Source organism: Montipora foliosa, chromosome 7 (assembly GCF_036669935.1).
Source record: "Montipora foliosa isolate CH-2021 chromosome 7, ASM3666993v2, whole genome shotgun sequence".
Taxonomy (NCBI): Eukaryota; Metazoa; Cnidaria; class Anthozoa; order Scleractinia; family Acroporidae; genus Montipora; species Montipora foliosa.
In genome coordinates this window covers 32,242,110-32,257,109 of record NC_090875.1, presented here as the reverse complement: position 1 = coordinate 32,257,109, position 15,000 = coordinate 32,242,110, and the positions used below count along the sequence as shown (strand labels likewise).

Below are 15,000 nucleotides of genomic sequence, written 5' to 3'. Positions count from 1 at the left end.
CTAAAATTTGAAGGCTATCAAACAACTTAAAACGTTTCTTTTGTTCTCGTGTTTGATGGGTGAACTTTTGTTCGTTTACCCAGCCGTATCAAACTTGTTTGGCGCGCGCATGCGTACCACGTTTGCTCAGCCGATTGTATCCAGGTGTTGTTTACGTAATTGTGAGCCATAGTTCTTTGCTTGTGGAGTTTGATCTGAGTTAAGGCGCCCACAAACGAGGAAACAATGTTTCCACGGCGCGCAAACGAGGAAACATTTGCTGAGAAAGCAAAATGTTTCTGAACAAATTCAGAAACATTTTTGTTTCCGCAACAAATGTTCCCTGGGGCCACAAACGGGGAAACATTTACTTCGGCAACAATGTTTACGCAACATCGTTTCCTCGTTTGCGGGTGCCTTTAGATCAAACATGTTTTAACCGTTTGGTCACTCACTTCAACAGAAGCATGTTTGGTGACAAAACAATGTTTGATGGTATTTAAACGCCAAACATATCCCGTTTGGTCTCGCCTTAAGTCAAACAATTAAATTAGTTTTAATTAGTCATGGCTCAGCTTATAATAACTACTCCGAAACTCTCTGGACAATATAACAGACTAATATTCAGTCCCAAACAAAAGGCACCATCTCGAGGCTCTGGGGAATAAATATAAGGATTTTTGACTTTATTGCCCGGAGCCTCGAGATGATGCGTTTTGTTTAGGACTGAATTTTAATATATCAAAAGTGGGCTATTTATCCTGCTAAAAATTCATGTTTTCTGATTAGATTAGATTATTGTTACTTGGCTTTTAGCAGGTGTCTGCTCAACCTTCATCAAATATTTGAATGCGATGATTCCCATAGTTAGACACAACAATTTGGCCATTACTGAGGAGCGCTACTGATGATGGATGCCTAAAGTCTCCTAAGTTGCTGCCGTATTTTCCAAACTGACCAACAAACTTACCATTCAGTTCAAAGACTTGCACTCTGTGATTATTTAGATCACAGACAAGTAAATGTCCTGATTTAGTCACTGACAAACAATAGGGATTATTGAACTCTCCATTCCCATTCCCTCTTGTGCCAATCTGATACCTATAGTACCCCTCCCGGGTGAATACTTTCACACTATGATCACCACAGTCTGACACAATGAGATAATCACCAGACTGAACACAATGAACAGGAGAACTAAGAGAACTGGGTCCACCTATCTTTGTTAGAAACATTCCATCAGGGGAAAATATCTTAATGAATTTGTTCCCGTTATCAACCACAATAATATTGCCATTGGAATCCAATGATAAACCACGAGGATAGTTGAGCTGGCTATCAAGGAATCCTTTCCCACCAAACATACTCAAGTACCTCCCATCCTCCTTAAAAACTTGAATTCGATGGTTCTCGTGGTCTCCGACATAAATCTTTCTATCTTTACCAAAAGCTATTCCTTTAGGGTTTTGAAACTGTCCCTTGTCGCTACCCTGACGACCAAAGGATCTCAGAAAATTGCCCTTACAGTCAAATACCTGCACCTTGTGCTGGGAAGTGACTGCGATTTCATTCCTGGAATTTACTGCTACCCCCCAAGGATAACTAAACATTCCATCATTCCAGCCTTGTTTTCCAAAAGATAAAACCGGTTTGACATTGAAAGATTTAACTACAACACAGAAATGGCTACCGCGGATATGTTGCCCGTTTACCTTAACTGACAAATTGCATTTCCCTTCAAATGAAGGAGAATAGCTGATTTTGTAGGTCCCGTCTTTCCTGTCATTAACAAGAAATGTGGTCATGCATTCCTGCCCTCGCTCGTCTCGCAAGTCTACCGTTACATTGTCATTCTTATTATAACATTGTTCGCCAGCCGCGTTTCTTGTCGTTAAATTGAATTGAGCTTCACGCCCAACAGTTCCTTCACAAAGTCCTTTGCCTTCGGCAACAGATTCCTTTGCATCAGTTGGAAATTTCAAAAGACCAATGCCTTCGCTGTTGATTGTCTCCAGGATCTTGTTATTTTCCACGAAAACTAATTCAAAGAAGTTTTCAGGGTCGCGCTCAACTGGCTTCACTTGTGCTACCCGTTCTAGGATGGTTTGCAATGGTTTCTTTAGCTGAACCACCTCGGCGTCTGTGCTTTTTGTTAAAACTTTCTCAGCTTTTTCCAGCGCTAATTCGATCTTCTTTATCTCTTCCTGAATCACTGTTTTTTTGGTCGTTAGACTCTCCAGTGATTTCTTGGATTCGTTTTCCACTGCTGCCTTGATATTTTGACTTTCCTCTTGAAGTCTCCTCATTAAGTTATCAACAAAAACATCGACGGCTCTTAGCGTGTCTTCGCTTCGTTGAACAAGCTGAGCGTACTCCTCGTCAATTTGAGAGACCATCTTCACCTTTGCGTGCAAGTTGTCTCTTGGCGTTTGAATTAGACCTGCTAACTCGATCTTTTGAGCTTCGGCTTCCTCGTGGATTAATGTCACCTTATGTCCTGCGTGATTCAAGGTGACACAAGTTTGACAAACTGAGTTTTCGGGACAAATTTTGCAAAAGAACTTTAGCTCTTCTTTCTCATGTCCCTTCCTTGAGCAAAACACGGGTCGTTTCACTACTACCTCATAGTCTTTTTCTTGAAAATCTTTCACGGCCAGAACGCGGTGATCTTTGTAGCTTCGAATGATGTTGTGCCCAATTAAACACTCATCACAATAAAACTTGCAACACTCGAAGCAGTACGAGGTTTTAGAGCTTTTCTTGTCGCAGTTTCCGCATGTTACTTGCGTCTTGTCAGATTCTTTAATAGCTAAGGCATCGATAAAGCCGCTGAGAAAAAAGCTTGTGGGAAGATCTTTCAAATCACCGCTTGTAGGAACTCTACTACGGCCTTGGCATTTCGGACACCTGAAATCAACTTCGCCGCCGCTCGCTCGATGCCAGTCGATCAAACAGTGCAGACAGAAACTGTGCAAACAAGGGAGGTATCTTGGATCTCTAAGGATTTCTTGACACACCGGACACGAGGCTTCTTCGCGAAGATTGAAAAGCATCTTTGGGATATCCATATTGCTAATCGGCTTTACTCGTTCACGAACTGAGTGCCTTTGAGTATGACGTTGCAAGTCTCGTGATTTCTATCTTTAGCTTTTCTTGGAATCAGGTGACCATTAGCCAATCACTGCGATGTGTTTTAAAAGTTTGTTGATTGTTTTATTTTGGTTCTCTGATTCCCAGAAATCTGGCTTTTATGTAGCCAGCGAGCTTTGAAAATAACACAATTTAAACGATAAAGGGAGGATAAAATAGGTGACTTTTGTGAAGTGTGGTAGGCTGAGATCACGGAACTTTGCATGATAGAAATGGTCAAGAGAAAATGAGGGGACAGAGAGGGAGGCTCAAGGTGTTGGCCGGGATATGTTATGTCCACGAAAGTTATTTTTAGACGAGCGGAAGTGTTTGTTCTAGGGGAAGTCTGTCTTCCGAGACGTCCGCATGCAGTCTTGCTTCGCTCTCAGGTTCTTAGTGAAAAGAGAAAATGATGGCGCACGTGGAAGGCTGATGAATATATATTTTCTTTCAAACATCGGACCGAGGTTGGCCTGCATGCGGACGTCTCGGAAGACTTCCGCTCGTCTAAAAATAACTTTCGTGAACATGACATATCCCAAGGGCTGGACCGGGAGCCTCCTTCTCTGTCCCCTCATTTTCTCTTGAAATGGTTCATGAACGAGTTACGACAAAGGAGAAGCTTAACATTTTACAAAACCGAGGTTACATGGTATAAGACTTTCGATAATGTTTCTTTAGAGAACTGGTATAAACTAAAGAACAAAAACTTCTATATTATAATCATAAAATAATTGGGATAGTACGCGCACTCTCATTGGTCAATAGCTGTGTTTAGATGAGAGTATGGAAACACGGCAGAGGTGCGGTTGTCTCATGGTTAGTGCGCTCGACTCCGGAGCGAGTGGTTCGGGTTCGTGCCCTGGCCGGGGACATTGTGTTGTTCTGGGGAAAGACACTTTACTCTCACGATGCCCCCTCTCCAACCTGGTGTATAAATGGGTACCGGCGAACTTAATGCTGGGGGTTAGCCTGTGATGGACTAGCATCCCATCCAGGGGGAGTCGAAATACTCCTAGTCGCTTCATGCTACGGAAACCGGGAATAGGCTCTGGCGTGTTGGACCACTTGGCTCGTAAGCAGACTTTACCTATGGAAACACGGCTGTGACACCACACGAATTTTGATTGGTTATGTGTTGTCGGAAGTGCGCTTTGATTGGGGGGTAGGAAATATGAGCGTGTATCAAGAAAATCTGTTTTAATCAAGAATTTTCTTTCATTTGTTTCCTTCATTTGTCGAATTATCTTGGAGAAATATTTTCTAAAAGCCGCGATGACTTGCAGGAGGGCATAAATCATCCCACTTTGTATAATAGAAGAATTTATAATATTTTAATTCTTGTATTGGCTCCCGAATACATTTCTAAGTTATTCACATCACGGAATTGCAGCATTAATTTGCGGGAAGATAACTTCCTTATAGCACCTGGAGCAAATACCACCAGTTGTGGTCTACATTACTTGCCGTATTGCGTTAGTGAGTCATGGAATTATCTTGGAAACGATATTAGAATAATCCAGGAATTAAAGGGAAACTGTCACGAGAAGCGCATGCGCTAGCGTCTTGTGAAAACTTGAAAAGTGTTAGGTTAACTTTTTTTCAAGTTGAATCGACAAATTCAAAATGGTGTCCACTGGGGAGGGCCATGGTGGACAAAAAAGAAACTCCCGCGAATATACGTGATTCTCGCGTGAATCCATGATGGCGGCTAGAATTTTCCGTTGGCTCGAGAGCAAACAAACTTGAGCATGCGCAGATCATGACAGTGCCCCTTTAAGTAAATTTAAGTCTGCAATTTTTAAAATTAAATTTGATACTGACTGCTGCATCTTTCATGGCGGTTGATTTTTCATCTTTAACCATCTAGTAATTATTGCAGATTTCAGTATTTATTTAGAAAATAGTAGCATGTATTTGCTTAAATTCTAGTGTAAATAAAGTTCATTGTGTGCATGTGTGACTCATTATAAATGTGTTTCCTAGAATTTTTCAGCATCCTGGTTAGGGTTTATCAATAACATCCTGGTAATTCGGCACTCATTAACGCTGCTGAAGTCAAGAAAACATGAGCGATGTTCTAAAAAAATGAGCATAGGCGCGATCGTGAAAAAATATTTCGATATTTCTGTGACAGTTGTGCGAATAAAGGGGGCCGCTTGTTAAGCGAGAAGTTATGTTTCACTTCGAAATTTCTGTTCGACTTGACTCTCAAAAACTCGATTCTCTAATCTTGAAACTCGATGGTCGATTCTCGAAACATCGAGGATCGCGTTTCGAGTCGAGACTGTCAACATTTGCTGCTTAAGTTTTTCGCAACGGGCTGCCAGCATCCTTTTCGGATGAACTAGAGTGTCAGCAAAGGTGCGCCCTACGAATGATTATTCCAGCTTACAGTTACAAAGAGGCTCTGTACAAAGCCAGCATGCCCACATTTCGCAAAAGATTTACTGTCACCTTCCCCCAGAACCTATCCCTATATCATACACACCCAAGCCCTAGGGAAATAAACACAAACACAAACAAACATATTCACATAAGACCTTTATTTCCATTTCTTCTAACTTTCAATCACAAGGTTCACAACACTTGTATATCATTATAAAGATAATATACTTACTAAAGCTACCATATTGCTTCTGCGGAATGATTCCACAGTACATTTATTTGAATATCAAGCATATTCTTAAGTAACAAGGGTAAATACTTGCACTTAACACGAGGAGCTACAACGTTATCTTTACAATTATTTGCTGTCGCGCCTGCAATTCACCTTTATCACTCGGCGGCCATTTTGGAGTCCATGGGGAATAAAGGCTTTGTCTTTGCATTGTTTTTGCCCGTCCAGCCTCACACTGAATGAGAGGCTAGACGGGCAAAATCTTTTGTTTGTACATTGAGTGATATGGGTGTATTATTACGAAAATATTAAATATAAATGCTAAAAACGTTCTAAAAAGTGAACTGCATTATTTTCTTAATCAAATCGAAGCTTCAAAGAAAACTACTCGCTTAAGGTGCTACTAGGATCAAAAAACTCATTTTCTTTTTTTCCTCGCATTTTGAAAGCGTCTTCGCTTAAAACCCGACTGGCAAAGTCTGTTTATTTTGAATGTAACGGGGGCGGATTTCACGGTCCACCATTACTCACGTTCAAAACTGACCGATCGGACCTCAGAGAGTTGGATCTGGGGAAAGTGACGTGATTGACTCACTAGCTTAATATTTCAGAGTGTAAACGCAACTTATTATATATGCAAAACACGAGTTTAAAAATCTGAAAGCCCGAAAACCCCGTGCTGCATATTAATTCAGCCGCGTACACGGTCGCATTGCATTCTTAAACCAGTGAGTCTCTTTGACGTCATTTTCTTCTCGATCCAGCTGTCTCAAGATTTAAAGTTAGTGATGGCGGACCAACAAATAACAAAATTCCAGTTAAAATAAACAGGTGTCTTTTTAAAATCAGAACTTAAAACTTAGCTTACTTAGTGTTTAGTTAACATAGTTTTGAAATCCAAAGAAAAGAAGAATTATTTTTTTGGTCGTAGTAGCACTTTCAGGGCCTGGTCAAACGGGAAATGTTTGGCGACCAAACAAAATCAAACGCCTTAACCTTCTTTGGTGCTGTTTGATCGTGTTTGATAAAAGTTCAAGGCCATCAAACATTCTATGAAACAACTTAAAGCATTTCTTTTGTTCTCGTGTTTGATGGGTGAACTTTAGTTCGTTTAGCCACCCGTATCAAAGATGATTGGCGAACGCATGCGTACCACGCTTGCTCAGCCGCTTGTATCCACGTTTTGTTTACGTAATTGTGACCCATAGTTCTTTGCTTCTGGAGTTTGATCTGTGTTAGGGCGCCCGCAAACGAGGAAACATTCGCTGAGGAAGCAAAATGTGTCTGATCAAATTCAGAAACTTTTGTTTCCGCAACATTGTTTCCTCGTTTGCGGGCGCCTTTAGATCAAACATGTTTTAACCGTTTTGCCACTCACTTCAATATCAGCATGTTTGGTCACCAAACAATGTGATGTTGTTTGAACGTCAAACATTTCCCGTTTGGCCTGGCCCTAAGTCAAACACTTTAATCAGTCATGGCTCAGTTCATGATAACAACACCGGAACTCACTGGGCAATATAACAGACCAATATCGATCTATTAAAATTCGATCAGTCCTAAACGAAAGGCATCATCTGGAGGCTCTGGGGAAGAAATATAAGGATTTGTATAAGTTTTTTCCCCGGAGCCACGAGATGATGCTTACGACTGAATTTTAATATATCGAAAGTGGGCTATTCATGCTGCTAAAAATTCATGATTTCTTACAAGTAGATTTCTTATAAGATGAATTTCAATGTAAAAAAAAAAAAAAAAACAGCTATACCTTATGTTCCCTTTTACAGAAATCAATCTCAGGAACAAAGCAGTACAATATTCATTATAACTGAAATCCTTCAAAAATACACAAACTTCAACAAATTACAAACAAATCAGATAGTAAAAAGGGTTAATGAAAGCTGAAAATCAAACTTTCTTTAGATAATAGACTATTTTTACTTGGCTTTTAGCAAGTGTCTGCTCAAGGTTCATGAAATATTTGAATGCGATGATTATCATTGTCAGACACAACAATTTGGCCATTACTGAGGAGTGCTACTGAGAATGGATACTTAAACTCTCCTAAGCTGCTGCCCTCTTTTCCAAACTTACCAACAAACTTACCATTCAGTTCAAAAACTTGCACTCTATGATTACCCTTATCACAGACAAGTACATGTCCTGATTTAGTTACTGACAAACAAGAGGGATTAACGAGCTCTCCATTTCTCGTCCCTCCTGTGCCAAACTGATACTTATAGTCCCCCTCCTGGGTGAATACTTTCACACTGTGATCACAAATGTCTGACACAATGAGATAATCACCAGATTGAACACAACGAGCAGGACCACTAAGAGAACTGGGTCCACCTATCTTTCTTAGAAACTTTCCATCAGGGGAAAAGAACTTAATGAATTTGTTTCCCCAATCGCTAACAATAATATTGCTATTGGAATCCAATGATAAACCCCAAGGATTCTTAAGCTGGCTATCAAGGCTTCCTGTCCCACCAAACATACCCAAGTACCTCCCCTCCTCATTAAAAATTTGGATTCGATGGTTTCCCCAGTCTGCAACAAAAATATTGCTATCTTTACCAAAAGCTATTCCTCTAGGGTGTTGAAACTGTCCCTTGTCGCTACCAAGACGACCAAAGGATCTAAGAAAATTGCCCTTACAGTCAAATATCTGCACCTTGTGATTGGAAGTGACTGCGATTTGATCCCTAGAATAAACTGCAACCCCTCGAGGACAAAGAAACATTCCATTATGCGAGCCTTGTTTTCCAAAAGATAAAACAGGATTGACATTGAAAGATTTAATTAAAACAGGAAAAGGGCTACCGCGAATATGTTGCCCGTTTACCTTAACTGACAAATTGATTTTACCGTCAGATGTAGGAGAATACTTGATTTTGTAGGTCCCGTCTTTGTTATCATTAACAAGAGATGTGGTTATGCATTCCTGCCCTCGCTCGTCTCTCAAGTCTATCGTTACATTGTCATTCTTATTGTAGCATTGTTTTGTAGCCGCGTTTCTTGTCGTTAAAATGAATTGAGCTTCACGCCCAACAGTTCCTTCACAAAGTCCTTTGCCTTCGACACCAGATTCCTTTGCATCAGTTGGAGATTTCAAAATACCAATGCCTTCGCTGTTGATTGTCTCCAGGATCTTGTTATTTTCCACGAAAACTAATTCAAACAGGCTTGCAGGATCGCGCTCAACTGGCTTCACTACCCGTTCTAGAATGGTTTGCAATGGTTTCTTTAGTTGAACCAACTCGGCGTCTGAGCTTTGTGTTAAAAGTTTCTCGGCTTTTTCCAGCGCTGATTCCATCTCCTTAATTTCCTGTTGAATTGCTGTTTTTTTGGTCGTTAGATTCTCCAGCGATTTCTTGGTTTCGTTTTCCACTGCTGACTTGATATTTTGCCTTTCCTCTTGAAGCATTCTCATTAAGTTATCAACAAAAACATCGACGTCTCTTAGCATGTCTTCGCTTCGTTGAACAAGCTGAGCGTACTCCTCGTCAATTTGAGTGACCATCTTCACCTTTGCGTGCAAGTTGTCTCTTGGCGTTTGAATTAGACCTGCTAACTCGATCTTTTGAGCTTCGGCTTCCTCTTGTATTAATGTTACTTTGTGTCCTGCGTGATCTAAGATGACACAAGTTTGACAAACTGAGTTTTCGGGACAAATTTTGCAAAAGAACTTTAGCTCTTCTTTCTCATGTCCCTTCCTTGAGCAAAACACGGGTCGTTTCACTACTACCTCATAGTCTTTTTCTTGAAAATCTTTCACGGCCAGAACGCGGTGATCTTTGTAGCCTCGCATGATGTTGTGCCCAATCAAACACTCATCACAATAAAACTTGCAACACTCGAAGCAGTACGAGGTTTTAGAGCTTTTCTTATCGCAGTTTCCGCATGTTACTTGCGTCTTGTCAGATTCTTTAATAGCTAGGGCATCGATGAAGCCGCTGAGAAAAAAGCTTGTGGGAAGATCTTTCAAATCACCGCTTGCAGGAACTCTACAGCGGCCTTGGCATTTCGGACACCTCAGATCAACTTGACCACCACTTGCTCGATGCCATTTGATCAAACAGTGCAGACAGAAACTGTGCAAACATGGAAGGTATCTTGGATCTCTAAGGATGTCTTGACACACCGGACACGAGGCTTCTTCGCGAAGATTGAAAAGCAACTTTGGGATATCCATATTGCTAATCTCCACGCCTTCTTGAACTGGGTGCCGTTGACTATGATATTCCAAGTCTCGTGATTTCTATCTTTAGCTTTTCTTGGAATCAGGTGACCATTAGCCAATCATTGCGATGTGTTTTAAAAGTCTGCTGATTGTTTTGTTTTGGTTCTCTGATTCCCAGAAATTTGGCTTTTAATTTATGCAGCCAGCGAGCTTTGAAAATAACACAATTAAAGCGATAAATGGAGGGCAAATAGGTGACCTTTGTGAAGTGTTGTAGGCTGAGATCACGGAGCTTTGCATAATAGAAATGGCTTTATGAACGAATTAGGACAAAGGAGCTTAACATTTTACAAAACCGAGATTCCATAGTATAACGGTTTCGATACTGCTTCTCTTAACACATTTGAGTACCTTTGCGAATTATAAATCGCACGATCCCCAACTTTGCGATTTACAAATCGAAAGATTACGAACTTCGCGATTTATAAATCGCAACTGTGATAAACTTTGTCGGGGTTAGAAGCTGAATAATAGGACCTCGGTTATTCATTATTCTTTGGGTGTTCCTTTCAATTATTCATTAATCTTTTTAAATTGTTGTTGATTATTCATAACTGACACCAATTTTCAGAACATTATCCGAAAACACCACAATATTGTCGGGGCCAAAGACAAAGCTTCGACGCGCTTGTTACATCCACAGATTAATAACTTTAATTTGATTTGCGAACGAACACAAATACTTTACTGCAATGAGCTAAGTGAACAGAAATCGACAAAAGAATCACAAACAACGAAAAAAACGAAATGACGAGTGGAAATAATTCTCCTGTGAAATTTTGAAAATTAGGTTGTTTGAGACTGCATTTCGTGCTTTTTGAGGGCAGTATGATATGAAAACATGCAGCCAAAACCGAACTTAAAAACGTGGATATTACTCAAACTTTTGATCTTCAAAATTGATTTTTTTGGCGCACAGACTACTTTAATTACATATATGTATTTTACAGTTTTAGAGAATAAGGTCACTATTTAAAAAGAGCAAGAATAAAAATCAAGTTGAAAGTCCGTATTATTGACTGGGTTTATCCTAAATTCATGTTATTTCATGATAAAAATTGGTATTAAAAAGTGCTTGGTTCGCACTAACTTGATAGCAGTTTACGTGCTGGTCGACCGCTTTGAACTCCACCTCCTTTCGGGTGACCTGGAAACGAGAGCTGTATAAAAATATGCTTTAAAAACCATTTAGGTTTCGAAACATAAAATGGAAGATTCCATAAAACAAAACAAGGTAGACTTGATATCGCATTACCGACCTCTGTTTCTCTGATTTATTGCTTTTCCCCCATTCTACACGATTCAGTATCATTCGTTAATAATAACTTGTAACCGCACAGGTAAAGATGAAGGCAGATAATATCGTATAAACCTGAGAAGGAGCGGTTGGTGGGATAGAGGCATTACGATAAAGATTCTGTAATCTCGACCTCTGAAAATTGAAAACATGGCAATGAAACGAAGCTTACAATTCAGACAGATTCGCCATAAATCAAAATAAAAGTGATGAAAAAATTAAAACCTATCCTTACCTCACTTTTCTGTGATGATTCCTTAACAGAAGATGCCTTAACAGATGATGCCTTAACAGAAGAGATGAAACGTAATTTAGTTTAGCTACCTTTTAATTTTCTTTTGTTTTTTTCATCTTGTTATCATGTATTATTCTCTCTCCTCTTTTTTATGCATTTCCGTTTTTATAACACATCACGTAGCATTTTTATGTCATTTCCGGTAAATATAAAGATCTTGTTACTAGCATTTATCCATTCAATAAACCTGAAGAAGGCTGGTGTTGGCCAGCCGAAATATTGCAAGCAACAACGCCTATGTTCACGTTGTCTTGACCAACCTTTGCAGGATATTTTCTATTCCTGAGCACTTAATGCCTCGGAAATTGTTTCCGAGACGGCTGATCATGAGGAGAGCAGTCATGTCAAGTCTCGTCTGTGCTCCAAAGAATCAAAACGTTGGACTACGGGGTGACCCGAAAACACTGACCCCCGGCCCATGGACTGCCTTACGGACCGGTTCCATGGACTGCCTTACGGACCTTTCCACGGACTATCTCTACGGACCCCCCCACCCCCCCCCCCCACCCCTCTACGGACCACCCCAAAAAACACAGAATTAAAAATAAATAACAACTGAAAACTTGTTTATACCGGTTGTCTGGATAGACCACTCTTGCCGGTGAAATCTCAGCCGTTACGGTCCGCAAATCAGACTAAGGCTCAGGTGTTGTCTTTTCCTTCGCTGTTGACCGGAGTGCTTCGAAACTAAGTTCTTCCGCCATTTTGTTCAGGACAGAGAGATCATGAAGCCTGGGGCGAGTTCACAAACCCGCGGGAGAATGATCCGAACAAAATGGCAGAGGGAAAGAAAGAAAATACAAATAGAACTTACTTATTATCAATCTTTTTCGGAGGATTCCGGTCCACATCAAACGAAGGGGCAATATGTGATTAATAGACTTTGTACCCGAGCCTGAGCCTTAGTCTGTTGAATTTGCGGAACGTTACGGTTGGGATTTCGCCGACACGAGTGACACGAGTGGTCTATCCAGACAACTGGTGAGTCAAATCTTTAGTTTTTATTTATTTTCATTTCTATGTTGTTTTAGGGTGGTCCGTATAGGGGGTCTGTAAGGGTAGTCCGTGGACCGGTTCGTGAGGCAGTCCGTGGACCCATTCCGTAGAGGGGTCTATGGACCGGGGTCAGTGTTTTTGGGTCACCCTGGACCACGAGCCCGCAGGCATAAATTTCACGAGTTTGCGGTTATATTAAAATCGCAAAAGTGCAACAAATCGCACTTTGTGATTTATTAATCGCAAATGTGCGATTTTCAAATTGCAATTTAGGTGCAAATACTGACGTTAGGAAAATAACACAAACAGCGGTGATAAACATTGTATTCCAACGCATTTTTATAAAACTTGACGTTTCGCATGCTAGTCAACACACATTTTCAAAAGTGACCGTTACAATTTTTTAAAAACTATATATATATATCGTAAACAATAGGGGTCTGGAACCTAGACTGAGAAAAATGATCTGCAGCAGTACGTGTCTAGACATAATGAAAAGTAATAGCTAAAACAGCAATAACTTCTCACTACTAATATTTACATTAAGGGAAGGCTTTAGCTCTTGAATGAACAAAGTCTCTTTAACTTTACAGTGAAAGTCAGTTTTTCCGGACGCTAAAATGTTGGAATACAATGTTTATCACCGCTGTTTGTGTTATTTTCCTAATGAAGCTACGATGGCCTAAGAACAAGAGTTTATAAAATACTGACGTCCTTCATAAAACCTCAAATTTGTTCATTTAACGTTGTTAACAGGGAGCTTTAGCAACGACAACAGCGACGTCAACGAGAACGTCACAAATTTGCATATTTGGTGGGCAAAGACAAAAGCTTTGCACGCTCTGCACGTGCGTTTTTCATTTTTGTCTATTTCTTCGCCGTCGTCAGCAAAACAACAACGTGAAATGATCAAATTTGAGGTTTTATGAAGGACGTCAGCATTTGAAGAGAATTTTTCATTTTCTCCTCTAAATAAAGCGCCGCTCATAACGTTTTCATTCCTGAGGAATTGCCATACCTTTCTCACATTAAAAAAACTTGGAATAGTCGTGAAATGATTACAATAATGAGAATTTATGTTTTGTAATGACGTTCTCGTTGCTGTTCCCGTCGTCTTTGCTAAAGCTCCCTAATGACGCTGGTTTGCGGGCGCTCATTCTTATTCTGTGAGAAAATCTCGTACTCGTAGTCGTTCTCGTCCTAGAATCTAAAGCTCTCTAATATTTCCTCGTTTGCGGGCGGCTTTAGAAACATCCAGTTCCCGCAAAAATATGTGCTAAAATGCGTGCCGCACGTGCAGCACGATTATTTTCCTCTTTTAACCAATGATATTATTTTCTTGTGGCGCCATCATTGTCGTAGCCGTCATCGCTTTTTAAACTTCCCATTCTGAAATATGAAAGGCGCATGTTCTCTTTAAGTAGACGCACAGGCTCTGGGAACGAGATTACGCCAGGAGCTCTCCTTATTGACGTATGAGCTCAAGGTAAAAACACATAACAACAACAACAGCAATCCATTTATTTTGCCAAATTAGACAACAGAGTAAATTAATTTGATCAGGCAAAAGACCACTCAGAATAGTTTTAAATTAAACGAGCTGAGTAGTTTCAATAAATTATTGCTTGCATTTCTGGGTCGTACTGCAAATGACACACACACAACTAATAGAATAGACAAGAGGATAAATAATGAAATTAATAAATCTAAGTAATCTAATGGATGTACATTTAGAGGAAAAAAACAAACAAACAAAATGAAAAAAAAAAGAACCAAAAAACTGATACGAGATAGTAGTATAGTATTTATCAATTCTTGAGTTTGAACAGTAATAGGCTAAGACAGGAGCCCATTATTCCATCTTCCATATTAACCCTCTGAGTCAACCCTGTCCCGTATCTTTCTATTTTTAGAAGCACCTCGCAGGGGGGCTTTACGGGGTGTTTTTACAATAGCCACTTATAGGAGACCCATGGTCAGCCATTTATTACGTCACACACGTAAGTGACGTATGTGAACCACTTCACATATGTTCTCAGTCACATACGTCACATACGTCAAAATGTAGTAGTTCTAAATATAGAAAGATACGGGACAGGGTTGACTCAAGGGTACAATACAACAGATGGAAGCTCCGGGTAATGGGCTCCTGGCTAAGAATAAATTGACAATACCAATAATAATAAGTAGACGCACGGGCTCTGGGAACGAGATTACGGCAGGAGCTCTCCTTATTGAGTGGACGTATGAGCTCAAGGTAAAAACACATAACAACAACAACAACAGCAATCCATTTATTTGCCAAATTAGAAAACGTTTTATACAAGAGAGTAAATTAATTTGATCAGGCAATAGACCACTCAGAATAGTTTTAAATTAAACGAGCAGAGTAGTTTCAGTAAATTATTGCTTGCATTTGTGGGTCGTAACACACACAC

General features: G+C 40.1%; 2 protein-coding genes and 1 long non-coding RNA gene across 5 annotated transcripts in view; all 3 read right to left on the bottom strand.

Annotated features, from left to right (window-relative positions):
* Positions 1-3,075, bottom strand: part of LOC138011825 (E3 ubiquitin-protein ligase TRIM71-like) — a 3,868-nt gene extending 793 nt beyond the window's left edge. The window contains exon 1 of the mRNA XM_068859043.1: positions 1-3,075. This exon is cut by the window's left edge and continues 793 nt beyond it. Coding sequence (XP_068715144.1) covers positions 807-3,047 — 2,241 coding nt within the window. The 5' untranslated portion in view covers positions 3,048-3,075 and the 3' untranslated portion in view covers positions 1-806.
* A 2,560-nt stretch (positions 3,076-5,635) lies between these two features.
* LOC138011826 (E3 ubiquitin-protein ligase TRIM71-like) lies at positions 5,636-11,828 on the bottom strand. Of its 3 annotated transcripts, none has more exons than XM_068859045.1 (2): positions 11,234-11,828; positions 5,636-11,134 (listed from the first exon to the last, which is right to left on the bottom strand). In XM_068859045.1, the coding sequence occupies exon 2, from the start codon at positions 9,924-9,926 to the stop codon at positions 7,692-7,694; it is 2,235 nt and encodes a 744-aa protein (XP_068715146.1). In that variant the 5' UTR covers positions 9,927-11,134; positions 11,234-11,828; the 3' UTR covers positions 5,636-7,691. The 3 variants fall into 3 exon arrangements, with proteins under 3 accessions (XP_068715146.1, XP_068715147.1, XP_068715145.1); XM_068859046.1 differs by having other exon boundaries at positions 5,636-11,121; XM_068859044.1 differs by having other exon boundaries at positions 5,636-11,406; positions 11,507-11,828.
* A 2,235-nt stretch (positions 11,829-14,063) lies between these two features.
* The window catches only part of LOC138010715 (uncharacterized), a 1,927-nt gene continuing 990 nt past the window's right edge, over positions 14,064-15,000 (bottom strand). The window contains exons 1-2 of the long non-coding RNA XR_011124534.1: positions 14,993-15,000; positions 14,064-14,205 (exon numbers count right to left, since the gene is read on the bottom strand). The exon at positions 14,993-15,000 is cut by the window's right edge and continues 990 nt beyond it. This is a non-coding gene — a long non-coding RNA (uncharacterized lncRNA). The remainder of the gene's footprint in view (positions 14,206-14,992) is intronic.